Source organism: Malaclemys terrapin, chromosome 21 (genome assembly GCF_027887155.1).
Source record: "Malaclemys terrapin pileata isolate rMalTer1 chromosome 21, rMalTer1.hap1, whole genome shotgun sequence".
NCBI lineage: Eukaryota > Metazoa > Chordata > Testudines > Emydidae > Malaclemys > Malaclemys terrapin.
This window is the reverse complement of record NC_071525.1, coordinates 4810280-4837611: the sequence shown is the minus strand read 5'-3', so window position 1 is coordinate 4837611 and position 27332 is coordinate 4810280. Positions and strand designations below refer to the sequence as shown.

General features: G+C 54.1%; 1 protein-coding gene across 2 annotated transcripts in view; it reads right to left on the bottom strand.

The window, feature by feature from the left end:
* LMNA (lamin A/C) overlaps positions 1-9453 on the bottom strand; it is an 86793-nt gene extending 77340 nt beyond the window's left edge. For both annotated transcript variants that reach the window (XM_054010409.1, XM_054010412.1), the window contains exon 1: positions 9003-9453. In XM_054010409.1, coding sequence (XP_053866384.1) covers positions 9003-9352 — 350 coding nt within the window. In that variant the 5' untranslated portion in view covers positions 9353-9453. The remainder of the gene's footprint in view (positions 1-9002) is intronic.
* Between the last annotated feature and the right edge of the window lie 17879 nt (positions 9454-27332).

The following is a 27332-nucleotide window of genomic DNA, read 5'->3' as shown; positions in this document are numbered from 1 at the left end:
GTACTTTTCTTTTAGCGGGTCGCTCTTGTGATTCCTGTACAGTCCTTTGAAGTCCTGCCTGACCGTACAATCTGTTCTTTGTTCATCCCAGAAGGGCAGATCTCCCCCTAAGTAAAATGATTTTCCCTCTGGAGGCCTTTTATAAAGCAGGGGGGGGAGGAATGTTCCATAAAGATCAAATTTTTCTCCCCACGCACAACGTTCCAGCAAAACCACATCATCCTCGTGAAGCATTTCAGAGAGGAGTCGGCCCAGCTCCGCGCAGGATGAATGGAAGAGGGGAGATCGCTTCCCGCGTGGGGAGTTTTAGCAGGCATTTGCACTTGTTTATCATTTATATACACAAGGCTCTCAAAGCACTCTGGGGACTTTAAGTCTCATGTGAGATTTTACCGATGGGGGAAACTGAGGCAGACAGCAGAGCGGTGACTTGCATAAGGTCACACAAAGTCAGTAGCAAACTGGGATTAGAACCCGGGAGTCCTGACTCCCAACTGCCCCTGCTCTGGTCCAGAGCTGGGACCAGAACCCATGAGTCCTGACTGACACTTCCTTGCTTCCCCCAGTAGATCACACTCCCCCTTCCAGACCTAGGAAGCGAATCCAGGCTCAAGGCTCAGACTGGCTGTTTAGACAACACAAGAGAGCCCTCAGATTAAACAAACACACCAGCCCCGTAATTCTCTTTATACAACAAGAAGTGGAAGTTCTAAGGGACTGGCTGGCACAGGGGACCAGCCATGTGCTGCGAGCCTAGCATCTCTAGCTTGCTTGCTCGAGTCCAACCGAGTTTAGTAGGGATCAAACACTCTTTCCATCTGATGGATGTTTGGGGACCCTCTGTGTGGAATGAGTTTGATGGTGTCTCAGTGGAGTTCCCAGTGGGTAGGGCAGATGTCTCCCATTAAATCCCAGAGCAGGCATAGACCCACCCGCAACTAACAAAGTGCTGCCGCGCAGGTCTGGTGGGGAGGGGGAAAATCAGTGCTGGATGTTAACTAACCACCCACTGCCCACAGCCAGGCGCGGCTGCTTGGTAACGCCACGTCCACACGGATTTCAAAGGCCGAGAGACTCTTCTTCATTAAGAAGCAGGAGAAGAACTGGGCTGGGGAAGGAGCGAAAGTCAATACTGAGCTACCGAGCTACCGGCTTAATCAGGTTAGGGGCTGCAATTCAGGAAGCAATCGCTCAGACAATCTTATAACGAGCAGGGTCTGGTTCCTGTTTCGGAGAAGGAACGGGGGAAAAAAAAAAAAAAAAACACCTCTATCTTTCCTCGTCTCCGATCAGGCTCTTAGCAAAACTGCCAGCAGTGGCGGGAATGGAACGAGCTATTAGGCCAGACATGAAGCATGGGCTGAGATGAACAGTTTAGCATCTGGAGACTTTGGGGAGCCCAAAGCACATTGCACCTCCCCGTGCACTGCAGCAGCGGGGAGGCCCATGAAGAATCTAGTTCCCTTTGCTGGGGGGCAAGGCCCTCGATTTCTCCAGCAGCGGGATAACAGGGGGTCAGGTACCCACAAAGGGCTAACTCACCTGAACAAGAGTGAGGGTATCAACCCTTACTCTGGCAATGCAGCTCCTTATTCACCAGAGGAAATAGCCCCGTAGAGCCGGATGTCCAGATCCATTCCCGTGGGGGCCCCAGAGACAGCCAGACCATCACTGCCTAACACAAAGCAACTAAAGGTGCATGGCACGCGTGGCTAGCTCCCCATGGAGGCTCTGGGCCACCCAGCTGGGATGTGCTGCTGGCAGAACCGTGGTGCTGAAAGGATCAGGCCAAACGTGGTTTTAGACCCAGGAGGGCAGCAGCAGGATCCGATTAAGGCAGGAACGTAGCCACGCCCGAAACCAACCACTGAGCTTCCTGCGTGGCTTGGGGGGTGGGGGGCAGTGAGAACGAGATCGGGAGCGGAAGGAGAGCTGGGGCTGCTTTTACAGCAAAGCCACCTCTGGAAAGTAAACCCAAGGTAAGGCTCCATCCCAGCCCCTCTCCCGCCTGCAGGTTTCCCCCAGCCCCGAGCAATGGCTTGTGTAGACTTTGGATACCTCCGCCTGGAAGATGCAACACGCTTGGGCTACACCAAGCTGGGAAAGGGGGAGATGAAGGAGCAGACAGGCTGGGCTGAGCAGCGCTTGTGAGGCCTTCATCCCAAGCAGAGAACCACGGAGAGGAAAGGATAAGCCGTGGCAGGGCTTGACAAACCTATTCTCCCAGTGACCTGTCCTAGGCAGCCGTCAATCACCTTCTGGAGGCGCTCGGTTGGCTTGCATTTACCGAGTCCCAGTGCTGCTGCCCTTCAGAGCTTTCGAAGGAAACCTCCAACCTGCCCTCATCTGGTGACTGCCTGCTCCCAGCCCAGCTAGTGCTGCCCCACGCGGGAGAACAGCCCACAGTATCTCGTGTCATCTGGCAATCCTGTCCTCCAGCAGCTAAGACAGACCGGGAGAGCGACCCAGGTTTTCCCAGGATGCACCGGTGCAGACATGGCTGTCCTTCAGAGGCGCGGACAGGCCAACACAGCAGTGCTGGGGAAAATCGCCGCTGTGGGGGCAGGGACCGCGGCGCAGGAAAACGGCTGTGATGTGGCACAGCGGGTGGCGTGAAGGGGGCCCCGATCTGAGGGGCGCTGGGTGGGGGGCTGTTTGGGCTGCGATCCCCCCAGCCTGGCTGAGCGTGGTAGGGGAGGCCTGGCTTTCCCCATGAATCCCAGGCCTCGTGAAGCGGGAGGGGAAGGGCGTTGGCTGCCGCCTGCAGATGTGAGTCAGACACGGGGCCGCCCCAGCATTGCCACGCCCTCGTGCCTGAGGGGATCTCAGCCTTTAAATCCAAACCACCCGCAAACTACCACTCCCCCGCCCAATCACAGGCTGCCAGGGAATGCCCTGGAGTGCGACTGGCCCATTGGAAAACCGCCGGCTGCTGGGGGCGGGGGCAGGCAGGCGAGCCTGGCTGTTAGGGACACGTGCGGCTGGCCCCACCCCAGAGCCAGCTCTGCACAGCACAGGAGCGACGGCCCAGCAGCCAGCTCCTGCCGGGGACCTGTCCCTGAACTGGTGCAGGCCAAGCGTGTGCCCGTGCCTTGTGCCGGGCCATAATCTATAGGCTGTTTCTGCAACGCTCTCTCAATCTCCCTCCATTCGTCCAGCATGAATGCAGCCCCTGCCACTTGGAGTGCTAGCACCTACTAGGCCCTGGCATCTTCACCATCACGGCACCCAGCCCTGCTCAGAGCCGAGCGAGGTGGGAACCAGACACCCCTGCCCAGTCCGGACGAGGGCACTGCCAGGAGAGCGGGAAGTGCTAGGCAACGGCAAAGCTGCCCAGGGATACATGACAGCTGTGCCTCCACTGCTGAGCTCTGAGCAGGCTAGTTAATCATAACCCAGCCCTTGCTGCACTGTGCTCTATTGCTTCGTCCCCTTTCACCTCCACGCAGCCGGCCCAGCCCTGCTCGTTAAAGCAGGCACACAATAGGCGCCTTCTTTCAAGAGCAGTGTTAGGAGCTCCCGCGCGCCGGGGATCAGCTCTCACAGCCGGCCCTACACAGAAGGAGCCATGTGCCCATCTCCCACCATCAGTCACGCTGGGAGAGCCCAACCCTGCAACGAGATCTCCCTGGCACGTGCCACTAGGGCACCAGACAGCAAGTGTGAAAAATCGGGACAGGGGGTGGGAGTGGGGGTAATAGGAGCCTATATAAGAAAAAGACCCCAAAATCGGGACTGTCCCTATAAAGTCGGGACATCTGGTCACCCTACGTGCCACCCCCAGCTCAGGGGGTGGGTGTGAACTCAGGACCAGATGTTGCTGGAAGCCCAGCGATCAGCCACACCCTCTACGGCAGGGCACGGGGATTGGACCACGGAAACTGCCAACCCTAGAGCGAGTTCCCCAGGGCAAAACAGGCCAGGGAGATATCACTCCCTTGTACTTGTACACACAGGGCTGTGACAGGGCTCTGGGAAGGGGGCTCTGTCTCAAATCCAAGGAGTGGAGGGGTTCTTCTGGTACTGTAGTTAATTCACCTTCCCGAGACATGGTAGCTAGAATTCTTCCCTGGACCTAGAACTGTCTACACTGGGAGGAATGTCGGCGTAACTTTGTTGATCGGGGGGGTGGCTTTTTCCTACCCCTTACTGATGTAGCTGAGTCGACTTAACTTTTTAGTGTAGACCTGGCCTTACAGTCTCACCGCCTGCACCAGGTGGATTCAGCAGAGAAGGGACTGGAATGCCTTCAGGAGAGCGTGTGGCCTACCGGTTAGAGCAGAAAACTTTGAGGACTCCTGGGTCCAGTCCCCCACCTCTGGGAGGGGAGTGTGATCTAATGATCAGAGCAAGGGGCCAGGGGACGAATGGGGGAGTCAGAACTTATGGGTCCTGTTCCAGACAGAATCTGAGAGCTTCGGTGAGTCACTGAGCCTAATTCTACCTCAGTTTCCCCATTGCTAAAATGGGTTCAGTAATGTACCTCCTATTGCACAAAGCTGTCGGGAGGCTCGGTGAACACAGTTGCCAAGCCACCAGCCAAGCCCCTTGAGGAAAAGAGCTAGAAAGCGGCACGAATTTAGCACTCAGCCCCTGGCCTGAGCCAACGCGGCACCTTTCTCCAGTGTTAATTTCACCAGCAAGAATCGAGACTCCAGCCCTGGAAGGAAGCAGGGTCTGCACCTACGGCAAGGGGAGGGCATCTCCGCTGAGCGACTCAACGTCCCCAGCACCAGATCATCACCACGCCTGCGTTTACTGACCCAGAGCCAAGTGCTACGAGTAGCACCATGGCTTCCCTTCTCCTGACACGCCCTGCCGGGTGGATCCAGCCACGCTAATGGCTCGGGCGGCCTGGGGAATAAGACACCCAAAGCAAAGCTCATGAGTGAGAGACACTGGGTGCTGACACCCACCAGCCTTTAGACACTTTGCTCTCGTCATTTCTCCCGTGCTGCAGATGCTATCACACCAGCCCTTCGAAGGGACCAGTGGCTGCTCGGCCCAGATAACGCTCACGCAGGAGGTCAGGGAGCCTGGTGGGGGAAGATACCAAGGAAACGTTTCCGCCTCGGCGCTAGACGCAAGACTGAATGCGTGCAGGGACTGGGCTAGTCGTGCTCCTAGAGCATCTTCCCCCGGGGCCGCTCGGAGTATTTCAGACAATGGGCCCCGTCCTCCGTCCCCTTGTGCAGCCACTTACCCCAGCTGGAAGCAAGCTCAGAACCTGTTCACAGCTGGTAGCGTGTTGCGCCCCTTTAGTAATGGGATAAGTGACTGCAGGAGAGGCCTGACTCCATTGTCCTGCCCAATGAGTCCAGCCTCACAGCCCCCTCTGGGACCTGGGTGAGCGTTATTGTCCCTGCCCCTTTTTACAGAGGGGGAAACTGAGCCACAGAGAGGGGACGGGACGTGCTCCGTAGGTCCTAGTGCCCCAGCTGGGACCAGGAGCCCTGACTGCCCAATCCGGAGCTTTCGCCCCAAAAGCGTATCCTTCGGAATTCCCTTCCCAGCCTGTAGTAGGGGATTCAGTCAACTCTATGGGGCCGCCACACAGGCCAGCTATTCTCCAAGCCATTAGCCCCGGGCAGAGCAACTAACGCGCATTCAGGGAGGCCTCCCTGAACACCGGATCCAAATATCTTTATCCCAGAAAAGGCTGCTCTGAATGAACGGCCTACACCTCCCGCTTTTAGCTGACCTCTTTCCAACCCAGATCTCTCCCGTACAGAGGAGACACTGGATATTGTCTGTGGTTAGAGCCAGGACCCCGGCAATCCATTCCCAGCTCAGGTCTTGGCTACACTGGTGCTGTACAGCACTGCAACTTGCTGCCCTCAGGGGTGTGAAAACGCCCCCCCCCCCCCCCCCCCCCCGAGCGCAGCGAGTGCAGCGCTGCAAGCTACTCCCCTCGGAGAGGTGGCGGCGCTGTGAATTGCCAAGTGTAGCCAAGGCCTCAGTGAAGGACCTCGAACCAGTCACTTCAGCTCCGTTTCCCTCTATGTGTAAAGTGAGTCAAGTAACTACCTCTCTTGCTGGCGGTGTATTAAAGAGCTTTGAGAACCTCAGAGGAGTCACGCTACAGAGGCAAGAAATGCTGTTTCGACTGGAACGCCTCCCCAAAGCGGAGTTGTTTTGATTCATTTAACTTGTGCCTCGCTCTGAATAACTTCACAGCCCCGAGGAAGCAATCGGAGCAGAATGCAATAAATCCTGCTCATTACAAGGGGGAAAGTCCCTAACAAGGACTTTTCAGATCAGAAAGCTTCCTGAAACCCAACCCAACTCCTCCACGCTCACCCACCCCTACATTCACTGTCAAGCTCTTCCCAGAATTCATGCTCACAGTAACCAGTACAGTGACTCTAAGTAGTAAATGAATCATGCAATATCGACAGCCGGGGAAATAAACCCTGTTCTTCACTCTCGCTGCTGATTCACAGGTCTTTATTTGAGACATCACAACACTTTGGTCTCTCTTGGTAACCACTGTCACGGCCTGTTCTCCAAGCACAAAGCAAGGTAGGAGCGGAGCTTTCAAGATAAATGGCCTGAGTCACTGATTGTCGCTTTTAATAACTAGGCTCAGAACAGGAGTGGTCATTTGGGAATCCCCTCGGGGAAGGGAGCTTTTTCCAAGAGGGTCTGTTTGTATCAGAGAATGGCAGCAAAAACATCCAGTTTTCGAGAATGCACATTCCATTCCAGTAGGCAACAGATCCTACAGATTACATACAGGGATCACTGCAATGCAGCCACCTCTGGAGTGGAGCAGGGCAGCTGTGTAACAGCCACGCCGCAGCAGGAGCTGGCTGCAGGCTGGGCATGACTGTAATGGATGGCTTAAGAAAAAGATTGAGGAGATTGTTTTAAAGCTTACGGCTGCAAAACCTTTAGAAAACACGGCTCCTGTTGTAGTAGCAAAATCTCTTCCTCCCCATATCCTTCAAAATCCTCCTTCATCCTGGCATGTCCATGGCCAGGGGAGAACAGACACAGACATTCAGCGCATGGAAACCTGCATTCAAAATCCATCTCCAAATAGTAACGAGACTCTAGGATCTAAATGCAGAACTAGCTACAGTTCTAGGCAGAGATGACCACGGAGTTATCTAGAGACAGATCCGTCGTTGGGGAGAGACACAGGAAGCTAAATATAAAATCCTGGGCAGCTTTTAAAGACATCTGTAAAATGTTCCTCCTGCTTTCTGCGGGAGCGGATTATTCATGGCAGGCTGTCCCTTTCGGGGGCCTTTTAGAAAATAAACTCCTTTACAGCAAAGCCAGGGAGGTAGGACGCTGCAGATCTAATGCAGGAAGGGGAGACGCGCTTTGTTTGCCATCACGCAAACCTGGGTTCGAATCCCGCTCATGCTCCCTGGAACTGACTGTGGATGGGAGCATGATGGAGGCAGCCGACTTAGCCCTGTGGGAGCATCCCCTACTGCTCAGCAAGGATCGGGTCTCAGCAGAGACCAGAATACGCCAGAGCTGCAGACCCTAAAGGGTCATGTTCTGATCCAAACTCCATGGAGTCCATGGGAGTCCAGGACTTTTGAATCAGGACCACTGGGTGAAGTTGCAGGGCTCTGAAGTTTTCTGGATACAGGAGCCACTCCCAACCGCCATTGGATCCCTCTGACCTCCACCACCGCCCGCTGGGGACAAGCGCCTCCACCACGCGGGCCGAGGAGAGACAGAACGGGAAACCCAAGTCCCCAGGGAACCCTTGCTGGTTGGGGGCCAAGATCCAAAACATGGGAGGGAACCAGCTCGTCGGCATGGGCAGAATGCCACCATGTGCTATCGAGCTCCCTGGTGCCAACTCTAGTATAGCAGGGAGGTGCGTGCGTGGGGAAAGGGGGGGTTAGGCAAATTTGGCAGCAGCAGGGGAAAGGAAAATACAATAGCGGGAGGGGAGGGACAGAATTTGAAGCTACCAGACAGACAGAACCAGGGGGGGGCCCCCATCACACCCCAGAGCACCGCAGTGAGAAGGTGAGTTTGACACGCCGCCAAGCCCTTGAATCCCATTTGGCTGACCAGGCTCAGGCTAGTTTCAAAAGAGACGCAGCGGAATCAAAAGAGGCTCAGCGGAGCCATGGATCTGCGCTCCAGCCCGTTCCCAAAGACCCTCCCGCATGGCATCTCGCACTATAAGCGCAGAAAACCCCCTGGCCACCGGTTACGGGGACATCTCAGCTTCCACAAAACAGGTTTTTAAATGACTGGCAAAGGTGGAGTGGGGGAATATGCCAGGGAAGCAAGATCTGCAGGCAGGAGAGCCGGGGCCGGCTAGACCTGGGCCAGCGAGACCAATACCGCAGGGCTTATTCAGCAACCTCTGAGAGAATCGAAGATAGAGATAGGTCCCGAAATGCAAATTCAGAGGCATCTGGATCCGGGGCACCGGATCCAGCCTATTAGAGAAAGGGAGGCCAGACGCAGAGTTTAGATTCGGATACCGACCCCGCTCCACTCTCTCCGAAGCGTGGCAGTTCGGATCAGATCCCACGCTAATTCTACGTCACAGTCACCAGGAACTCGCCGCACCAGCTGACAGCTGCCGAGACAATCCCGCGCCAAGGACGGCGCCGGCTCCTGAACACCCAGTGCTGAATTTATACACTGACCATGCAGCAATTTATTGCGGGGGGGTGGGGGAAGCCAAGAATCATCCCCCCCCCCCCCCCCACCACCACCACGACACCAGCTTCCACAGTAACATCCCAGCCAGGGTAGAGATTTTTCCCATCCTCCTCCTATTCTGGATTGGTTTTTTTCCCCTCCACGTCCCTCACTGTTTGCCAAACACATTACAACACGCTAGTCGCTTGGCCCACGGCCTCGGGATATTTGTGGCTTCTTTCCCAAGGCTGCCAGCCCTGACTGCTCCCACTCAGGCTTTTAGGGACTGCTCCGTTCTTGGAAAGGGGGGGAAAAAGGAAAATTTTTCCACTAGCTGCCTCACTGCTTGGCATGGGCACTACCCCGGTGCTTACCGTGCCTTCAGCTCCTTGAACTCCTCCCGCACTTTGCTCAGCTCCAGCTGCAGTCGCGCCCTCTCCTTGGCCACGGAATCCAAGGTCTTGCGGGCATCCGCCAGCTCCGATTCGTAGGCCGACTTGATGCCCGACACCTCGCGGCTCACCACCTCCTCGGATTCGGTGATGCGCAGCCGGAGACCGGCATTCTCCGACTCCAGCGAGCGCACCCGGTCGATGTAGACGGCCAGCCGGTCGTTGAGCTCCTGCAGGTCCTCCTTCTCCTGCAGGCGGGTGATGCGGGTGGGAGAGAGCGGGGTGCCACCCGCCCCACTCCGTGTGGCCCTCTTCTGAGATGGGGTGTCCATCGCGCTTCACAGCCTGGCAGAGAGACGGGAGCACGGGTCAGTGACTCAGATCTCTGGAGCTGCCTTCCCCACGTCTGCGTCTGCCTCGCTGATACTGACAGTCTGAGTCACTTGCACGGATCTCGGCTCAAATATCCTTGGGAAGTAGGAGATGGGGGAGTGGGAGCGGCTATGTAAAATAGCGCCAGCCCCCTGCTTTGATTATTTAAAGGAGCAGAGTTCCTGGAAGAACAGACTGTTTAAAATAAACAGTCCACAAGGGAAAATTATAGCAAGATGTGCTCAGATGTGAATTTAAACAGCTATAATGATAGTGGTATAATCCCCATATGAGTATTCTGGAAGCCGAGCACCTTTTGCAGTTGAGTTTATGCTGTTTTGGACGGGGTTTAACCTGACGTGCAAAGTGCCCCTCTTGTTCCAGAATAAAAATAATACATAGCAATCCCTAGTTCTTCTGGGGCACTCTTCATCAGCAGATCTCAAAGCACTTTACAAAGGTCAGTATCATGATCTCCATTTTACAGGTGGGGAAACTGAGGCAGGGGGCAGGGAAATGACTTGCTCAGGGTCACCCAGCAGGGCAGTGGCAAAGCCAGATCTCCTGAAGCCCAGTGCAGTGTTCTATCCACTAGGCCACCCTGCTGCCAGAATCAGAGTGCTCACACAAGGAGTTAGGGCTTATCTACGTGGGGCAGTTGACCAGAATAGCTCCCCAGGTGGACACTCTTATTCCAGAATAAGGTCTTGCCTACAAGGAGACACCCAGGAAAGTTTATCCGAATTAACAAAAGGTGTGAATTTAACCTGCTTTAACCTCACGTGGGCACGCTCATTTGGAATATGAAGCAGCCCACTTCTCATTGGAAGTGGATTAAGCTACGCCAGAAAAAGGCACCCTCGTGCTGGAATAAGAGCGTCTGGAGAGCTATTGCACTTTAAATTCACACCCAGGCTTAATCGGCAACAACTTCCCCTTGTGTAGACAAGCTCTTAGAGCCACCTCCCATCCCAAACCAGATCAGTGCCAGGCCATGGCATCAAGGGACCTTGTGGGTGCTGGGGTGGGGCAGCCACTCAGCACACACAGTAACACCCCTTAAGTGAGCCACATGGTCCAGTGGCTAGTGAGAGTCAAGACTCCCGGGTTCTACAGCCCAACTTCAGGGACTCAGGAGTCCTGCGTTCTCTTCCGAACACGAGGAGGGAGCCTGGTCTATTAGGCTACGTCTACACTAGGAAATTAGGTCCGTATAACTACACCGCTCAGATGTGACGTGCCACAGCTGTGTCGCTGCAGCGTTTTAAGTGTAGACCAGCCCCTAGTTCGAGCAGGAGCCTGGCATGATACTCGGATCAGGGCGAGGAGTGTGGTCTAGTAATAGTAAAACCAGGAGGGACTCAGGAGTGAATTCACACTGGAGCAGCCAGAGAGAAGTGTTATTAGGATGCTCCAGGCCAGTGGCTCTCAACCTATCCAGACGACTGTCCCCCTTTCAGGAGTCTGATTTGTCTTGCGTACCCCCAAGTTCCACCTCACTTCAAAACGACTTGCTGACAAAATCAGACATAAAAATACAAAAGCATCACAGCCACTGTTACTGACAAATTGCTCTCTTTCCCATTGCTCCCATATAATTATAAAATAAATCAACTGGAACATAAATATTGTGCTTACATTTCAGTGTACAATATATAGAGCAGCACAAACAAGTCATTGTCGGCATGAAATTTTAGCTTGTATTGACTTCGCTGGTGCTTTTTATGTAACCTGTTGTAAAACTAGGCCAATATCTAGATGAGTTGATGTACCCCCAGAAGACCTCTGTGTACCCCTGGTTGAGAACCACCGCTCCAGGGAACAGAAAACCAGTCTTACAAGAGGACACTACAAGAGCTTGGCAAAGCGCAGGCCGAGAGGGGATCTGATTGCTGTCTCTAACTACATCTCGACCAGGTGGTGAGCCAGCATGTTTGCTCTAGACCAGTGATCCCCAACCTTTTCCAGGTGGCGGGCGCCGGATGACGAAACACCAAGGACCATGGCTGGCGGACAAACATCCACCAAAATGCCGCCGAGAAGCGGCAACGTCAAGAGGCGTCGCCATCGAAAATCAGCGGCATTTCGGCGGCAACGCCTCTTGGTGACGCCGCTTTTCGGCAGATGCTTGTCCGCCAGCCAGTTACGCGGGTGCACATAGATGCCCCGGCGGGCACCATGGCACCACGTTGGGGACCACTGCTCTAGACAATGCGGGGGGGGGGGGGGGAAGGAGGCGCGCAGGGGCAGGACATTTCCCCTCCCCCTGCTGTCACTCAGACCACCATGGCCCAAGCCGCTTCTAGCAGGCAGAGCTTGTTAGGTGGCTTTTGGGTCCCAGTCCCCAGAGGCTTAGCTGGGTGCAGACAGCATGTCAGCAGCTGATACACCGAGCGTGGACCCAGCTGAGCGTGTGCACCAAGGATAGTCCAAGCAGCTGTGTGCACGTGTGGGTGGGTGGAGGGGGGGCTCATCCCTAGGGACAATGGGACCCCCCCTTCCCTCTCCCCCTCCAACCTGGCAGCAGGATCAGAGTAGGAAGCAACTACCCAGCCAGCGTCTTCCTCTAGAGAGGGCGGCAACTGATTGGCCCACCGCCCCACCTTAGCAGCAACTGAGGCTGCCTCCCCCACCCCGTTCACGGGCATCATGGACTGCACCGATCCCAGGCCCAGCCTGCTACGGGCAGCGTCATTCCCAAGGGGGACACATTAGCCACATTTATGCAGCGATGACACCTAGGCCAGGGCCCTGCTGGGCCAGAGGCAACACGGACGTGGTACCTCCCAAGCCTTCCTAGTGCAGGAAGCAAGATCCCAATTTACTGCTTCAGTGATCTCCCTCTCCCCAGTTGGCCTCCCAGCTTACAAGAAGTCTTCGCTCATCAGCTTACGAGAGTAATAACCCGCTATAGCAGTGCGTCAACCAGGGGTACGCAGAGGTTTTTCAGGGGGTCCATCAACTCATCTAGATATTTGCCTAGGTTTACAACAGGCTACAGCAAAAGCCCTAGCGAAGTCAGTACAAATTAACATTTCATACAGCCAATGACTTGTTTAGACTGCTCTCTATACGACACACCAAAATGTAAGTACAATATTTATATTCCAATTGCTTTATTGTAGAATTGAATGGTAAAAATGAGAACGTCGGCAACTTGTCAGTAACAGTGGCTGTGACGCTTTTGTGTTTTTATGTCCGATTTTGTCAGCAAGTCGTTTTGAAGTGAGGCGAAACCTGGGGGTACACAAGACAAATCAGACTCCTGAAAGAGGGACAGTGGTCTGGAAAGATTGAGAACTATAGCACTTTTTTAAACCCTCGATCTGGCTAGGTAGCTAGACAGGGTCCTTCTCGTTTTTGGGTTTGTCTGAACAACCCCTAGCACTATGGGGCCCTGGTCTGTGAGGGAGGCTCCCATGTGCCATCACAATAATAAATTATAATACCTGGGCACCATCACGGTCAGCGCCTCCCCATTCCTGTGTATTTATCCTCACACCCTCTGTGCGGCAGGGCAGTGCCGATATCCCCATTGTACACATGGGGAAACTGAGGCACAGAGAGGCTAAATGACTCACCCCCTGCCACCGAGGGACTCTGGGGCAGAGCAGGGAATTGAACCGCAGTTTCCTGAGTCCCAGGCTAGGGCCTGAACCACTGGCCCATCTTTCCTCTCCCCTAGCGCTCATAGTACTTTACAAAGGTTATCTGATGGAGGAAACTGAGGCACGGGGGCAGTGCAGTGACTTGCTTAAGGTCACACAATAAATCAGTGGCAGAGCTGGGAATACCACCCAGGTCTCCTAGTACCCAGTCTCCAGCGCTAACTATTAGACCACACTCCCTTCTGGAGCCAGGAATAGAACGCAGGATCCCTTGACACCCCTAACCAATAGGGAAGGCATTAAAAATTGGCAGCTTTACTGAAGCCCTCCTGCACTGTCAATCCATGAAGGCATTGCCCCAGCAAGCACCAGTGCCCTTTAGGGGCAGGGAGGGTTATTGCTAAATCAGTTCTATGCAGGTTCTTTCACCCCACCCCCTTCCAGTCATGCATTAAGCAATGCGACTAATAGCCATTGTTCTCTCGGATCCTCTCCCCAGGAGAACAGGGCGTGCCACAGAGGGGTTTGTTTTGGTAGGGTTTTGCTCTGTGTACAGCTGTGCACGCTCAGTACAAGCCCTGCCCATGGATACCGCAAGAGAGCAAGGGGGGACATGCACAAGAGTTAGCCAGCTGTGCTCTGCCTCCCACGGGGGCGCGCCAGGCTCTTTCCAGCCCAGGAATGCAAGGCCCAGGATGAGCCCAGATGAGAGCAAGATGGCAGCTCTGATCCAGCACTGGAGCAGGCATCTCCCCTGCCCCTGGACATCTTAAAGAGCCAGGAAGTGTGCCCTCCCCTACAGCCCCCCTGCCTTTAACAAAGCCTCTCTCAGATTCAGGCATCTGGACAGTTTGGAGGGGCCCCTGCTAAACTCCGCCTTGGAAGCTCAGGGGTGGAGGGAGCTTGGTCGGGGTCAGGGATAAAGGGGGCTCAGTGTTACACAGGTGGGATCGGGGAGGGGGGGTTACGTTAGCAAAGGAGAGGGGCAGCTTGGTGGCACAGGAAGGGCAGGTGTGGGGGGCTCAGTGATAAAAGCTCAGACTGTCAGTGGGGGGGTGGGGAGGGTGTGGTTCACATGGTAGCGATCTAGATAGTAATGGCCCAGTCCCTGTGGGCGGGGAGGGATTCGAATGCCTGATGGGATCGAGGGCAGGAACCATCGTTGTTCTGTACAGCACCTAGCACCATGGGGTCCTGGTTCTGCGACTGGGGCTCCTGGGTGCTATCGCAATGTAGATGGTGATGACAAAAGACAGCTTGGGGGTGGCAAAGTGTGGGGATCAGGAGTAGTGAAAGCCTGGGGGAGATGGAGAAGGGGCTCTGTGGTACACATGATAAGGGGACCTGGGGCTCACCCATGAGCAGTGTAGCACCAAGCGGGGCAGAGGGGGTCTGGGACAGAAAGGGTTTGCTTGGTGCCCGGATCACACTCCCAGCAGACAGAAAGGGCAAAGGAGTTGCCCTCTAATAATAATTAATGGAGATATCCCATCTCCTACAGCTGGAAGGGACCTTGAAAGGTCATCAAGTCCATCCCCCTGCCTTCACTAGCAGGACCAAGTACTGATTTTTCCCCAGATCCCCAAGTGGCCCCCTCAAGGATTGAACTCACAACCCTGGGTTTAGCAGGCCAATGCTCAAACCACTGAGCTAGCCCTCCCTTTCCTCTGTTTGGAGGGGCTTGGAGTGGGGCAGGGTCACTGCGAACTTGGTCACAGCTTCTCTTCTCTGCAGAGGCAGCGTTTGGAGGGAAGCCCCTCGCAGGGTTAGCCCAGCCCCTCTTCCCCCATCGCTGAGCATTACTTACCCCACCCAGCGCTCCCCCAGGGAGCAGCCCCCTCGACCTGCCTCCTTAAACCACTGCACCAGCCAACCACACAGCCCCCCTCCTTACCTGCAGCAGCTGCGCAGGGGGAGAGCCTGCCTCATGCCTCTGCCCTCGAAGGGGTTAATCTGCAGCTGTCCCTCTGCACCCAGCCCTTGCCTTCAATGAGTGTGTGCTGATGACGCAGCGATTCTCATTGGTTGATGGGGTTGTCACTCTGCCTAGCTTCTCTTCCCTCCCCTACCCCACCCCACCCCCACCCCTTTTTTTGCTGCCCCTGCAGTTTGGATTCATCTCTCTCAAACCCAGGCAGTTGTTTTTCAAATCCCAGCTCTCCTGGGGGGGAGGGGGGCAGAGAAAAAGCAGGGAGCATGAAGCTGGCAGCCCCTCCAGGCCCCCCAAAAAAGATGGCCAATAAAAAGACCCCCTCTCCCCCGCAAATATAACTGATAAATATAGAATTATGACATTGGCTTAACAATCAGTAATTTCCCCCTCTATAAAAATATAACTAATACACATAAGCAAGAGAGAGAGAAATCTCCTGGGTGTCAAGCCAGTCTCGTGACTGGGGCGGGCGAGGGGGCTGTGCCTGCTGATTGTTGATGGCCTGGGGTTGGCTTTTCTGTGTCTCGCCTCCGGCCCTCACTCCACCTAGATGGTTTGCATTCTGGAGGCTGCTGATTAAAGACCCTGGCAGGAGAGAAAATCCCTCTAAGAGGGAGGCGCTCTGGGCACAAATGGCGGGAGACCAGAGCTGCCCTCGGTGACTCTCACAGGGGTGGCGGGTTAAGGGTAGAAGATAGCAGCAGGGCTAAGTGGAGGAGACTGGACGCTCTCTAGGGGTACGTCGGAGTGATCCTCCCAGCACGAGAAGACAGACTACAGCGTGTGCTACTCCCCGTGGCCGCTGGCTCGCACCTGCACATCTGTGGCGTACTGCATGGGGGGAGGGGGGGTTTGCAAGCCAAGTAACCATGGCCCCATAAATGCCATCTTGTATTTGGCTCCCCCCAGGAGGCAGTACAACCTAGTGCTGGGACACAGGAGAGCTGGCTTCCATCCCTAGCTCTGCCACCAGCTTGCTGGGTGGCCTTCGGCAAATCACAGCACTGCTCTGTGCCTCAGTTTCCCCATCTGTAAAACAAGGAGAATGATACTGACTCTCTTTGTAAAGCGCTTTGAGAGCTATGGATCAAAAATGCTAGAGAAGAGCTAGGGCTTATTACATTTAAAAAAATACAACCATTGCCAATTCTGGTGATTTTATCACCAGTCTCATGATAGTTGGCATGTTTCTTAAAGCCCCAGCTCCTGGAGGCCTGTGATTAGGTGAGAATCTTAGGGGTTTTTTTTGCTAGCCCTTGTAGATGTGGAGAAAAGCTGGAAAACGTTATTATTATTTATTATTTGCACTAGGGTAGTGCCAGTCATGGACCAGGACCCCATGGTGCCAGGCGCTGCACAACCACAGAACAAAAAGACAGTCCCTGCCCCCAGGAGCTTCTGACCCCTAAAGACTCTAACCCCACATTTATTATGTTTTTAAAATCCTGGCAGTGGTCCCAGGAAGGCTGCAATGTAGGAGCAGGTCATGCCCCAGGTGGCAGGCTGCAGTGCAAACCCTTTCTCACCTCTGCGGTGCACACCCCATATCCTGCATCTGGAGATCACACGAGCGAAAAATCAGATCTGGCGGTTTCACCACCACACAACTTCACGTGACGGAAAGGAGGTTCCGGGCAGATATGGGGGCTGCGAGTCGGGATTGAGGGGCATTGGCAGAGCTGTGTGGGAAAGGAGCCCAAGACTGGAATAGCGGGGAGACCGTGAGTTGGGATTGAGGGGCATCAGCCATGTGGGGAGCCCAGGAGTGGTATAACAGGGGGGCCTGCACGTCAGGATTGAGGGGCATTGGCGGAGCTGCAGGTGGGTCAATCACCCAGCACCCACACACATGAGCCCTGATTCAGTCTGGTGCTCCCAAATCCTGTCTGAAATTAGACAAAATTCCCTCCCAAGCTAATTAGAAAGAAGCAAAACTGCCTGGTTTGCAAGGCAGCCGGGCGGGTGACTCACTCTGCAGCCACGGCAACATACACACAGTCCAGCTTTTATGAATAAGTAATCTGATTTCTCTCCGTCATGGCAACGGTGAGTCACTGACTGTCAACAAACAAAAGTGGGGGGGAGGTTCTGCTCCTGGCGGAGCAGCGGAGAATCTGCCCCAATCCCAGCAAAGATTAAAGGTCCAACTTTCAAAAAATAACATTTCCAGTCCGGGAAGCCACATGGTCTCGTAATTGCAGCCACAGGGCTGGCGTGGGTTCAGGGGGTGTGGCGAGCCAGGCAGCTTTCTGCTCACAAACGCTGGCTTCTACGAATCATAGGATCATAGACTATCAGGTTGGAAGGGGCCTCAGGAGATCATCTAGTCCAACCCCCTGCTCAGAGCAGGACCAATCCCCAACTACATCATCCCAGCCAGGGCTTTGTCAAGCCTGACCTTAAAAACCTCGAAAGAAGGAGATTCCACCACCTCCCTAGGGAACCTATTCCAGTGCTTCACCACCCTCCTAGGGAAATAGTGTTTCCTAATATCCAACCTAGACCTCCCCCACTGCAACTTGAGACCGTTACTCCTTGTTCTGTCATCTGGTACCACTGAGAACAGTCTAGATCCATCCTCTTTGGAACCCCCCTTCAGGTAGCTGAAGGCTGCTATCAAATCCCCCCTCATTCTTCTCTTCTGCAAACTAAATAACCCCAGTTCCCTTAGCCTCTCCTCATAAGTCATGTGCTCCAGCCCCCTAATCATTTTTGTTGCCCTCCTCTGGATTCTTTCCAATTTTTCCACGTCCTTTTTGTAGTGGGGGCCCAAAACTGGACACAGTACTCCGGACGAGGCCTCACCAATGTCAAATAGAGGAGAACGATCACATCCCTCGATCTGCTGGCAGACAAGGAGACAGACAAGACCCAGTAGGTCACCCTGGCCAATGCAGGATTGTTGTCTAGTACTAACGTCCAACACAGGTTTAACAGTGTTTCCACCACTTCCCTCCTGTGGCCAGGGCATGAGGGCTGCAAACTGCCCTTTGCGTGCCATCCCCTGGTCCTGAGGCTGCTGTGGGCCAGGCCGGTACTGCCCGCCTCCCAGCATTAGAGCGGCTGGCTCCCTCCAGCTGCCAACTGGGCCTTGCAGCAGCTGGGCTGAAATGCATGGAAAATGACCTCCAGTAGCGCAGTGTAAATCTGGAGCGACTCCACCCAAGCTGCTGGATTTACACCAGTCAGTGACTGAGAGCAGAATGGGAGCTGATAGCAGCCCTTCCCTGTGCCGGGGAGATCCCTGCCGCGTTGCTGAGCTGCGGGAGGGAGTTCCCCAGTAAATCAGAAAGTTCCACGGCTCCAGACATGATGGAGAAGGGGCCAGCGGGTCTGAATTCTGCCAGGCTGTTGTGTGGGGGCAGGGAGGGGCAGGTGGGAGGGAATTCACCCACACTCCCATCAGCTGGGGCTTCTCTTCCCCTGCACCTTTGGTTTAGCGGTCTCCCGCAGCCGACTTCTCCTGCAGCCCAATTTGTATGTGAAAAACCCACCTGCTCCAGCACATGGCTGCAGAGCCTATAATTAACTGGGGTGCAGGGGGGCTGGCACCCCAACGTGGAAGCTTTCTGGGGGTCACTGAACCCTAGGCTGGATGCAGGAATTTCTGGGTGGGGCTCTCTGGCCTGACTAGCCAGGTGGGTCAGACAGGATGATCTGAGCCTTGAAATCTATGAGTCAGGTGGAGGAGGCGGCATGGATATTTAATAACATTTCCCTCTCCCAAAAAAGGCAACTAGACTTGAGCCCAGATCCCCACAGAGAGGGCAGTCAGGGTCCCCCAATAAGGCGATACCCTTTAACTCAAAGTATTAGTACTGAGCTCTGTAGTCACGCTTTTCTCACAGCACTTTACCAAGGAGGTCAGTATCTTAATCCCCATTTTACAGGTGGGGAAACTGAGGCACAAGTGACTTGCCCAAGGTCACCCAGCAGGCTAGTGACAGGGCCAGGAATAGAACCTAGGTCTACTGAGTGCTCTATCCAATAGGCTACACTGCCTGTCAAAGGACACCCTCACACACAGCCATTTGTCCCACCTTCCGCCCACAGCCAGCCTGAGTCCCTGCTGCCCTGCAGTGCAAAGTGGCTGCAAAATGCTCTCATCCTGGTTAAACAGCCTTTTATACCCAGTAGGTCAGATTCTCATTTACCCTTTACGCCACCCTGGCAGCGTAAACAGGCCTTAGAGTGGATATGAGTGTCATGTCCACCCGTTTTCCAGGAGCTAAACACAGCCAATTCAGCGTCAACAGGCCTGACTGTATTGGGAAGCTGGCCCATTGCCTGTGTGCTGATGTAAATGACCCCTCGAGGAGCTGGGCCCAAAGCTCCCCCAACACGCTGGGGCAGAAGCCTGCGGTGCTGTGTCTAGCTCGGTGGTTTCATTCTGCCTGCACGTCCAGCAGCAGAAAGGAAGAGCGAATGCACAAACAGGGCTGCTTGTGCGCCAGCTGGACCGTAAACAGCCTCCCCAGCGCCCAGCGCTCCCTCTCTCCTGGACACTACCACGTTCTTTCTTCCTCCCTCACACTTCTCTTTGCTTCCTGTCTTTCTCTTGTATTCTTTTTTCCCTTCTTCAGTCACTCTTTTTTCCTGCCTTCAATTCATTCTTTCTTTCTTTCTTCTTCTCTTTACTTCATGTTTTTTATTCTCCTTCTTCCCTCCTTTCTCCTTCTTTCCTTCTGTCTCTCTCACTTCTTTTCCCTTTATCCCCTTCCTTCCTTCCTTCCATTTTCTCCCTTTTTGCCATCCTGTCTTTCTTTCTTCTCTCTCTCTCTCTCATACACCTCTCTCTTCATGTCCAGCACAGGGCCTGGTCCCCTGCTCTGGAATCTGCCTCTGACAGAGCTCCATACCTCATGCTTCCTTGAACCACTGCGTACCACTTGCCTCTCCAGGCAGGATGTGTGGCTGGGTGGAGTGAGGTGCAATGGGACCTTCTCCCTATGGGGGGCGTTGATCCTATGTGGGGCCCTGAGCCCCCACTGAATCCGCTCCTTGTGTCCCATCCTGTGTCTACACAACCCATAATGTCACACACCCTTGGAGGCAGGATGTGTGGGAGCAGCCAGAAGGGTGTTTGACATTATGCATCATAGCCCCACATCTTCGGCCTGGCCTCATGTCAGTTAGAGCAGCCCTGAGGCTGCTCTAATTGACACTCTGGTCCCTATGGGAAGCAGAGAATAGCCAGAGTGCGGTGCCCTCTGGCCACGCCCAGTCTGTCCCTTACACTGAAGCTGGGAGCAGGGTGGCCCAGCTTCACAGTGGCAGGGGAGTCTGGGGGCCATTTCCACCCCCTTGGGCTGCCACGGCGGCCTTGGCGTCACTGAGTATCCCCCTCCTGGGGAGTGCCACGCAGCTGCCCCTTGCATGGAGCTGTGGGATCAACTCGCCTTCGTGGACAGCTCTTTCTTTCCTTCCCTGAGCCGGCTTCCCTGCTCCCTGGGCTGGGATCCCAGCAGCCCCGGCTCCATTGTTACCGATGACCCGGCAGCACCTTTAACTAGCGGACGCGGCTCTCTGCCAGCTCAGGGCTGGTTTATTTTGGATCGGATTCCCTGCGGCTCCAGGAAATGCTCCCCTGGCTGAGAGCGGCCCCGGCTTGCTTAGGGAAGGCGGGACTCTGGGAGGCCCTGTCAAGAATTCAGCGCCCTGCCAAGGCTGTGAAGTATTAGCGGATGTTAGAGGTTTGCTTTTCATCCCAGAGCTGTTATTTTGATGTTTTCCTAAATGGGGAGGGAATTGAGGGGGAAAATTCTACTCCTGCTTGGCCATTGTATATCACCGTTCAGCCAAAGATTTCACAGCTCTCTGGAGACACAAATTCATTTAGGTTCAAAGCATCCCACGGAGTAAGGACAGCATTATTATCCCCATGTTGTGAGTGGGTAAACTGAGGCACGGGGCCCCACTACAGCTGATGCTATAAAAGAAAAGGCTATGCTCAGCTACCAGGAGCAGCCTTTTCATTCAAATAATACTTTAGCTCTTGCCATCAGTAGATCTCAAAGCACATTACAGAGGCCAGTATCATTATCCCCACTGTACAGCCAGGGAAACGGCGGCATAGAAGGGGGGAGTGATTTATCCAAGGTCACCCTGCAGGCCAGCAACACAGCCAGGAACAGGATTCGGGTCTCCTGAGTTCCAATCCAGTGCTGAATCCACTAGACAACGCTGCTTATCTAGCAAATATAAGAGACTCCTCTACTGGTATCACAGTCAGAGTGGCCAGGGACAGCCCAGCTGCTTTGGGGGAGATACTGTCTGACCTCACAACCAAGAGGGTCTGGCGATGGGAGAGCACGGCACTGGTGATTCTAGCTAAGGATCATATAAAGTTCTCCTCACCGTAGTATCTGGGCCCCTCACCAACTTGAACATACTGATCCTCACAACACTCCAGGGCGGCAGGGCAGGGCTATCGTCCGCATGCTATAGGTGGGGAAACTGAGGCACGCAGCGGGTAAGGGTAAACCTCCAGGACTTGTCTACATGGGAAAGTTACATCTGGGACCAGGCTTTCATTAGCAAAGCATCGATTGCAAAACAAGAGCGGAGCGGGACCCTGGCTTTTTACGAGCAGTGGACCGAGTGCTCCAGAGCTGGGGAGGCGGGTGGCGAACGAAGCTTTTATCGTTCATATAATGCAGGAGTTGTACTCAGCGGGAAATCTGAAGCAGATGAGGCAGGGTGGATCACATGCATCACGTTCCCGGGGACATGAGGACAAGCTCCTTTTTCCACCCCCCTTCTCCCCTGCCCTGCCAGCTCCTCCACCACCAGGCAAACCAGCCCCTCGCCTCTAAACAGAGAGAGACCTACATAAACCTATAGAACTCCACTGAGCATGCAACTGTTTCCAAATTCCTGCGGGGCTAGGGAAGGAGGGTTTTGTTCCTGTCTTTCTAGCTCTTAAAGCAGAAATGGAGCAGGGAGAGCAGGGGAACTGGGTGTGTGAAATAGTCCAAGGCAGGAGATTAACGGTGGATCTTGCTTTCAAACTCTTTCCCCCTCTTCCAAAGAGGCCTGTCAAAGAGCTGTTCCCAGCCAAACCCCGGTGACTCAGAAGGAAAACAAGTCATTTCCATGGTATTAATAGCCTTTCGCATTTATAACTCGCTTTTCGTCCCAAAGGGCTTTTCGATGGCAGATCAGCCTGACTGCAGGGGCTCCCCGGAGCTGAGCATTTCCAAAAATTTCCCCGCAATCATCACTCACCCAGCACTGAAATGCAGCTGCCTCTGGGGTGCAGCACAGCGAACCGCGATGCAACACAATTTGATGGTCGTTGTTCAGTGAGGAGGGGAAATGAATTACTTTTTCCCATGGGACTGGAAGGGGAGAAAGGGTCCAGAGCGCCTCCTGCTGAATTGCTAACCTGTCATTCTGTCTAAGAATCCCATTGTTTAATCCCCAGCCCGTGGGCAGGCCGCACTCATCTCCAGCTTCAATGAGCACAAAGCAAAAGGAGAAAGAACGAACCGGATCCCAGGCTGGGCAGCAATTTTCCTTTAACATGCAGGCCTCCCTCGCGCCTGGCCCCAGGGATCATGCTGCCATTTCAAAAGCAGCCACACCCAGTCCCCAGGGTTTCTCTGCTGAAAGAGCCTGGGATTTCCCCCCTCTGCGCTCCCGTGTTCTGCACAGTCTACAGAGCAGGAAAATGCTCCGTTAACCCTTGTTCTTCCAGGGAGCCAATCAGGGCTTAATTTGTGCCATGCTTGGCAGTTCATAGCCCCGGCACTGCTGGGCTTGCCGCATCAGTTATGAATGTAATAATATTGCTTGAGCCCCGGCAACTAATTGCTGGAGTCCCGGCACCTCTTTCGTTACAGATTAAGCCTTGGAGCCAACCCTCCCACCGGGGTCTTTGCAGTTAATCCAGGCACAAAACCAAAGCTCCTGCAACGTGGAGGACCTGAGTGTCCCAGGGCTGGGGGAGGCGGATCAGAGCTGGCGGGATGCTGACAGAAGGGACCGATTGAACTGAGGTGTTTCCTCTTCCTGCTGGGATGGGGAGCTGCCGAGGAAGAACCTGGCCTAGGAGATGCCTCCCTGGCTGACCCCACTGCTGGCCCAGCGCGCAAGCTGAACATTTGCGACAGCCCCCCTATATCACAGGCTCCCAAGGGATCACCGCCGCCCTGGAGTCAGTGGGGTGGGACCCCCTGGGAGTGTTTGTTGCCTTGACATTTTCCATTGGCTTCCATCCAGCTGTATCCCTCACAGCCCAGTGGCCATTGCGGGCGTCATTCCAGCAACACCCAGCACTGGGAAGTATCGGCCAAAGCCGGCGCCTTTTCCAGTGGGTGGGTGAATCCAGGAAAGAGCTAATGGCCTCAGGTAACCACGACCTGTGGGAGATTCGACAGAGCAGATTGGATGCAGAGCAGGGGTCCGGTGACAGCGAAGGCAGAACGAGGTTGGCCATTCCCACTTTACTGCCTTTCACTGCAGAGTGGGACAAGCCACCCTACAAAGTCACAGGAAAAGCCAGGATCCAAAACTTTGATCACACAGTATGTGGCGCAGCCAGAAATGTAACCTAGACCTCCCCAGTCCCTGTCCAGTGCCTTACCCACAATGTCCCAGCCGTGCTGACGCTAGGTGCTGTGATGACCAGTGCATTCTTCACCTTGCTTTGGTGGACTTGTAATTCTAACCGCTAACAACTTGTGAACATAAGGGGGTTTTGTGTGTGTGTGTGTATAGGAGCTTTAATTAGCTAATAATCTTTACTAGGGCTTAATTGCCTTGTTATAAAAGGTAATTACAGCAATACATCAATTAGCACTGTGAAATTAATAGATTTACCAGTTGTATTTATTGAGAGAGAGCTGAAACTTCCAGCCAGCAGCAGCCCGGGCGGCTGCCTAAGCACCCGCTTGGAGATACTTGTGCTAGTGGAAGTGAGAACGTGACAGCGAGACCTTTGCTAATTCGACAAGGAATCCAATTAAAGGATCAGCCACCCAAGCCAAGCACAGAACTCGCAGGCAGAGCGAACCAAGCGCCAGCGTGCTAGCTGCGAGCAGCGGTCGAAGGGTTAAGGCACAGAGGCAGAGAACACGCCGGGCATGCTGGGGAAAGATGCTAGACCCACGGGCTGTTGCTCTTGATGTTGAGGAGTTAGCTGGAACTCAGCAGACCTGGGTTCACTTTCCTGCTCTGCCACAGACTCCCTGTGTGACCTTGGGCAAATCACTCAGGCCCAAATCCTCAAAGGGGTTTACGCCCTTGGGAGTTAGGTGCCTAAATACCTTTGACAATCTGGGCCTTAATCGCTCTGGGACTCAGTTTCCCAGCTGCACAGTAATCTTCCATTTGTCTGCCTTGGCTAAGCCCTTTGGGGCAGGCCTGTGTCTGTCCAGCGCCCAGCTCCACGGGGTCACGAGGAGCAAGCTTCCCCACACGCCCATCCCTGCTCTGGTCTCCACGCTCCGTTTAGTCTTTGGCCTCTCTGCTGAGAGCTGACCGTGGAGGCCAGATTTAATGGCAGCCGCCTGTCTACTGGAGTGAGCTTTTGGCCACCCGCCCGTTGCTTAGAAGCGACCCCATAGGAGTCACTGCTGCCCCAGGAGGGATCAGAACAGGAGCTCTAAGGGTGTTTCTACACTGCAATTACAAATCCACGGCTGGCCTGCACCAGCTGAGGTTTGGGCTAAGACATTCAGGGCAGTGTGGACATCCGGGCTTGGGCTGTGAGATGGGAGGGTCCCAGAGTTCAGGCTGCAGGCCAAGCAGGAACCCCTACAAGGCAATTAAACAGCCCCTAAACTGGAGAGCCGAGTCAGCTGGCAGGGGCCAGCCACTTGTCTAACTGCAGTGTAGACATACGCTAAGAGCACAAGCATCCCTAGTCCTTACCAGCCAGCAGGCGGCACCCCTGTCCCCTTATCAGTAGGGTCCCTATGCTCAGAGTTCCCGATTCCCTTTATCAATACCCTCCCTGCCCTCTGATCTCTGCCTACAGGGTCTCACTTCTTTATCTATAGGGTCTCTGCACTCGTATCCCTGCCACTTTATCTCTTATCACTTTATGCCCCCTTTAGCTTTAGGAACATTGTACTCTGCCCCCGACCCCATTAGCTATAGGATCCCTGGGTACTGTTCCCTGCTGCCTTATCCATAGGATCCCAGCACTCTGAGCCCTGCCCCTTTTCCCAGAAGGTCTCTGCCTGCTGACCTTTGCCCCACACAACATGCTTTCCCGTAACATTTAGCAGGGAACAATTTCTCTTTTTTCCAGAGACACGACAACCCTATTCCAAGTGTCCCACCCCTTTTTCCTGTCTGTGAGAAGCAGGTAATGCAGAGGGTCTAGCCAGCAGCAGCCGGATCTGTGCCCCATTACGATCCTGTGCCCCCACTCCTTTCCCCCGAGAGCAGGGATGGGAAGCCCAGGCTTTCATGTCCACCAGCACCCCCTCCGACCTGCCCTTCATTCTCCCCCTCCCCCCTCCCCCCCCCCGTGAGAAGGGAGTAATGCAGCTGACCAGGGTATGGCCCACGCCTCTCATTAAATAACTTTGTGGTGGAACTTCCTCTCCCAGAACTAGGGGCATCTATTCCTCTAGCAGTCTCACCTCCCCGGCACTGTGGGTCCTTCTTCAATTCCACGGTTGATACTGATTTGATAACACTTTGCGTTTCCTTAGGCATTTCCCTCTCTACACACGGGTTTATTCAGGAGTGGCTATGTCAGGTGGATTCAGCTTCGTGGGTCAAGCTAAACCAGAACAAGGCATTCTTACTCCGGAATAAGACTGTCCACACACAGAGTTAATCAGGCATAGCTATTACGCTTTAAATTCACACCCTATCTTAATCTGGATTAATTCTCAAGTGTAGACAATCCCTGAGGCTCAGAGAAAGGAAGATGAAGGTTCACAGGCCAGGATCCTTCCTCACCAACACAGGCTACAACAGACATGTTTGCCCCCTAGTTTGAAGGGGTCTTGATCCACAGTCACCTGGTTCCCCCAATTCTTCCCACCCCCCACTTCATCAACTCTTGTGAAGTGCTTTGAGATCCTTCAGCGGAAGGGAAAATATTGCAATGAACTCTGTGTGTGTGTGGGAGGGGGGTTACATGTTAGAGAGAAAGAGAGACCACTGCCTTCTACAGCATGGAATGAGTCAGGCTCAGCTGTATATCATAGACCCTATATGCTAACAGCTAGTGGGGATTCTCCTCTAGCCCTAATGGGAGCAAGAGGAGCTGAGTTCTAGCTCCTCCAAATTCTGAGTGGCCATGGATTTATTACAGTATAACCAAGGCAACCTAGGGCTTTGACGGAGAGCCGGGTGGAAGGCGGGGCTTCGAGGCAGGGCAGGAAGCTCCGCCTCCTTGAGGTCGTACCCAAAAACGGTGAGTGGCGGGGGACGGAATGCAGACGCAGCTGTTTGGTTTCTGTCCTAGCAGCTGTTCTTTTTCACTGTGCCTTTTGCAGTCTTACCAGCTGGCAGAAGAGAGCTCTCTCAAGGCTTCAGCTCGCTCCCAAAGCAGTGGCAGGCATTATAAACCATCCCCATTTGGGTTTGCCTGGATAACATCATGAGAACAGCCTCTCCATTGCAAGGCTGAGATTTAGGGAACTGAGTGTCCAAATCCCCTCAGCATCCTTGAAAATCTCGGCCTAAATATTCAACAAGGAAAAGGAAAAGGAAAAGGAAAAACCCACCACCACCACAACTGTGGTAGAACCTCGCGACAGTAACGGCTGTCCCTGCAGCAGCAGTGAGCTAGCAAAGATGATTTCCCAGGGACCAATGCAGTCCATTGTCCAAAAATAGCCACCACACAATAAAACACCTGTTTTGGTAGCACCTACCAAAAATAACTGCTGTTCTTGCAGCTACAGAGGCAAAACAAATCAGAAAAACAACCATCAAACAAAAAAAACCAAACGCCCTGTCCCTCCCGCAAACTAACAACCCTATGAAGCCACCACACTCTGGTTGTTTCCATATGGAATAACTTGTGTGGAGGGGGAGTCAACCTGACCCAGGGGCCCTAGAGATTGTTCATACATGAATCAGCCCCTCCTAAGCATCTTCTCCAGATTGTGACTTTCCCTCATGGGCCAGCAATGGCGCCGTTCTGCGGGGGCCTCTGCCCATGGGGGAGGGCACACAGATACAGGAGCAGGTGGAGTTTTTCCCTGCATGGATATGACAGGGTGGGCACGGAATAAGTGCCCGGGTTACAGGCAGGTTCGTGTGGTGGGAGGAGGGTCACAGATCAGAGCTCTGCAGAGGAGAGAAAGCTTCCAAGCAAACAGGTTGAAACAGCTGAGCGCAATTAAAGGGAATTAGAGCAACAAGCGGGAGCAGAGCTTGGGAATGCGGAGTCTGCATAACTGCACCTGGAGCCAAAGGATCTTCTCT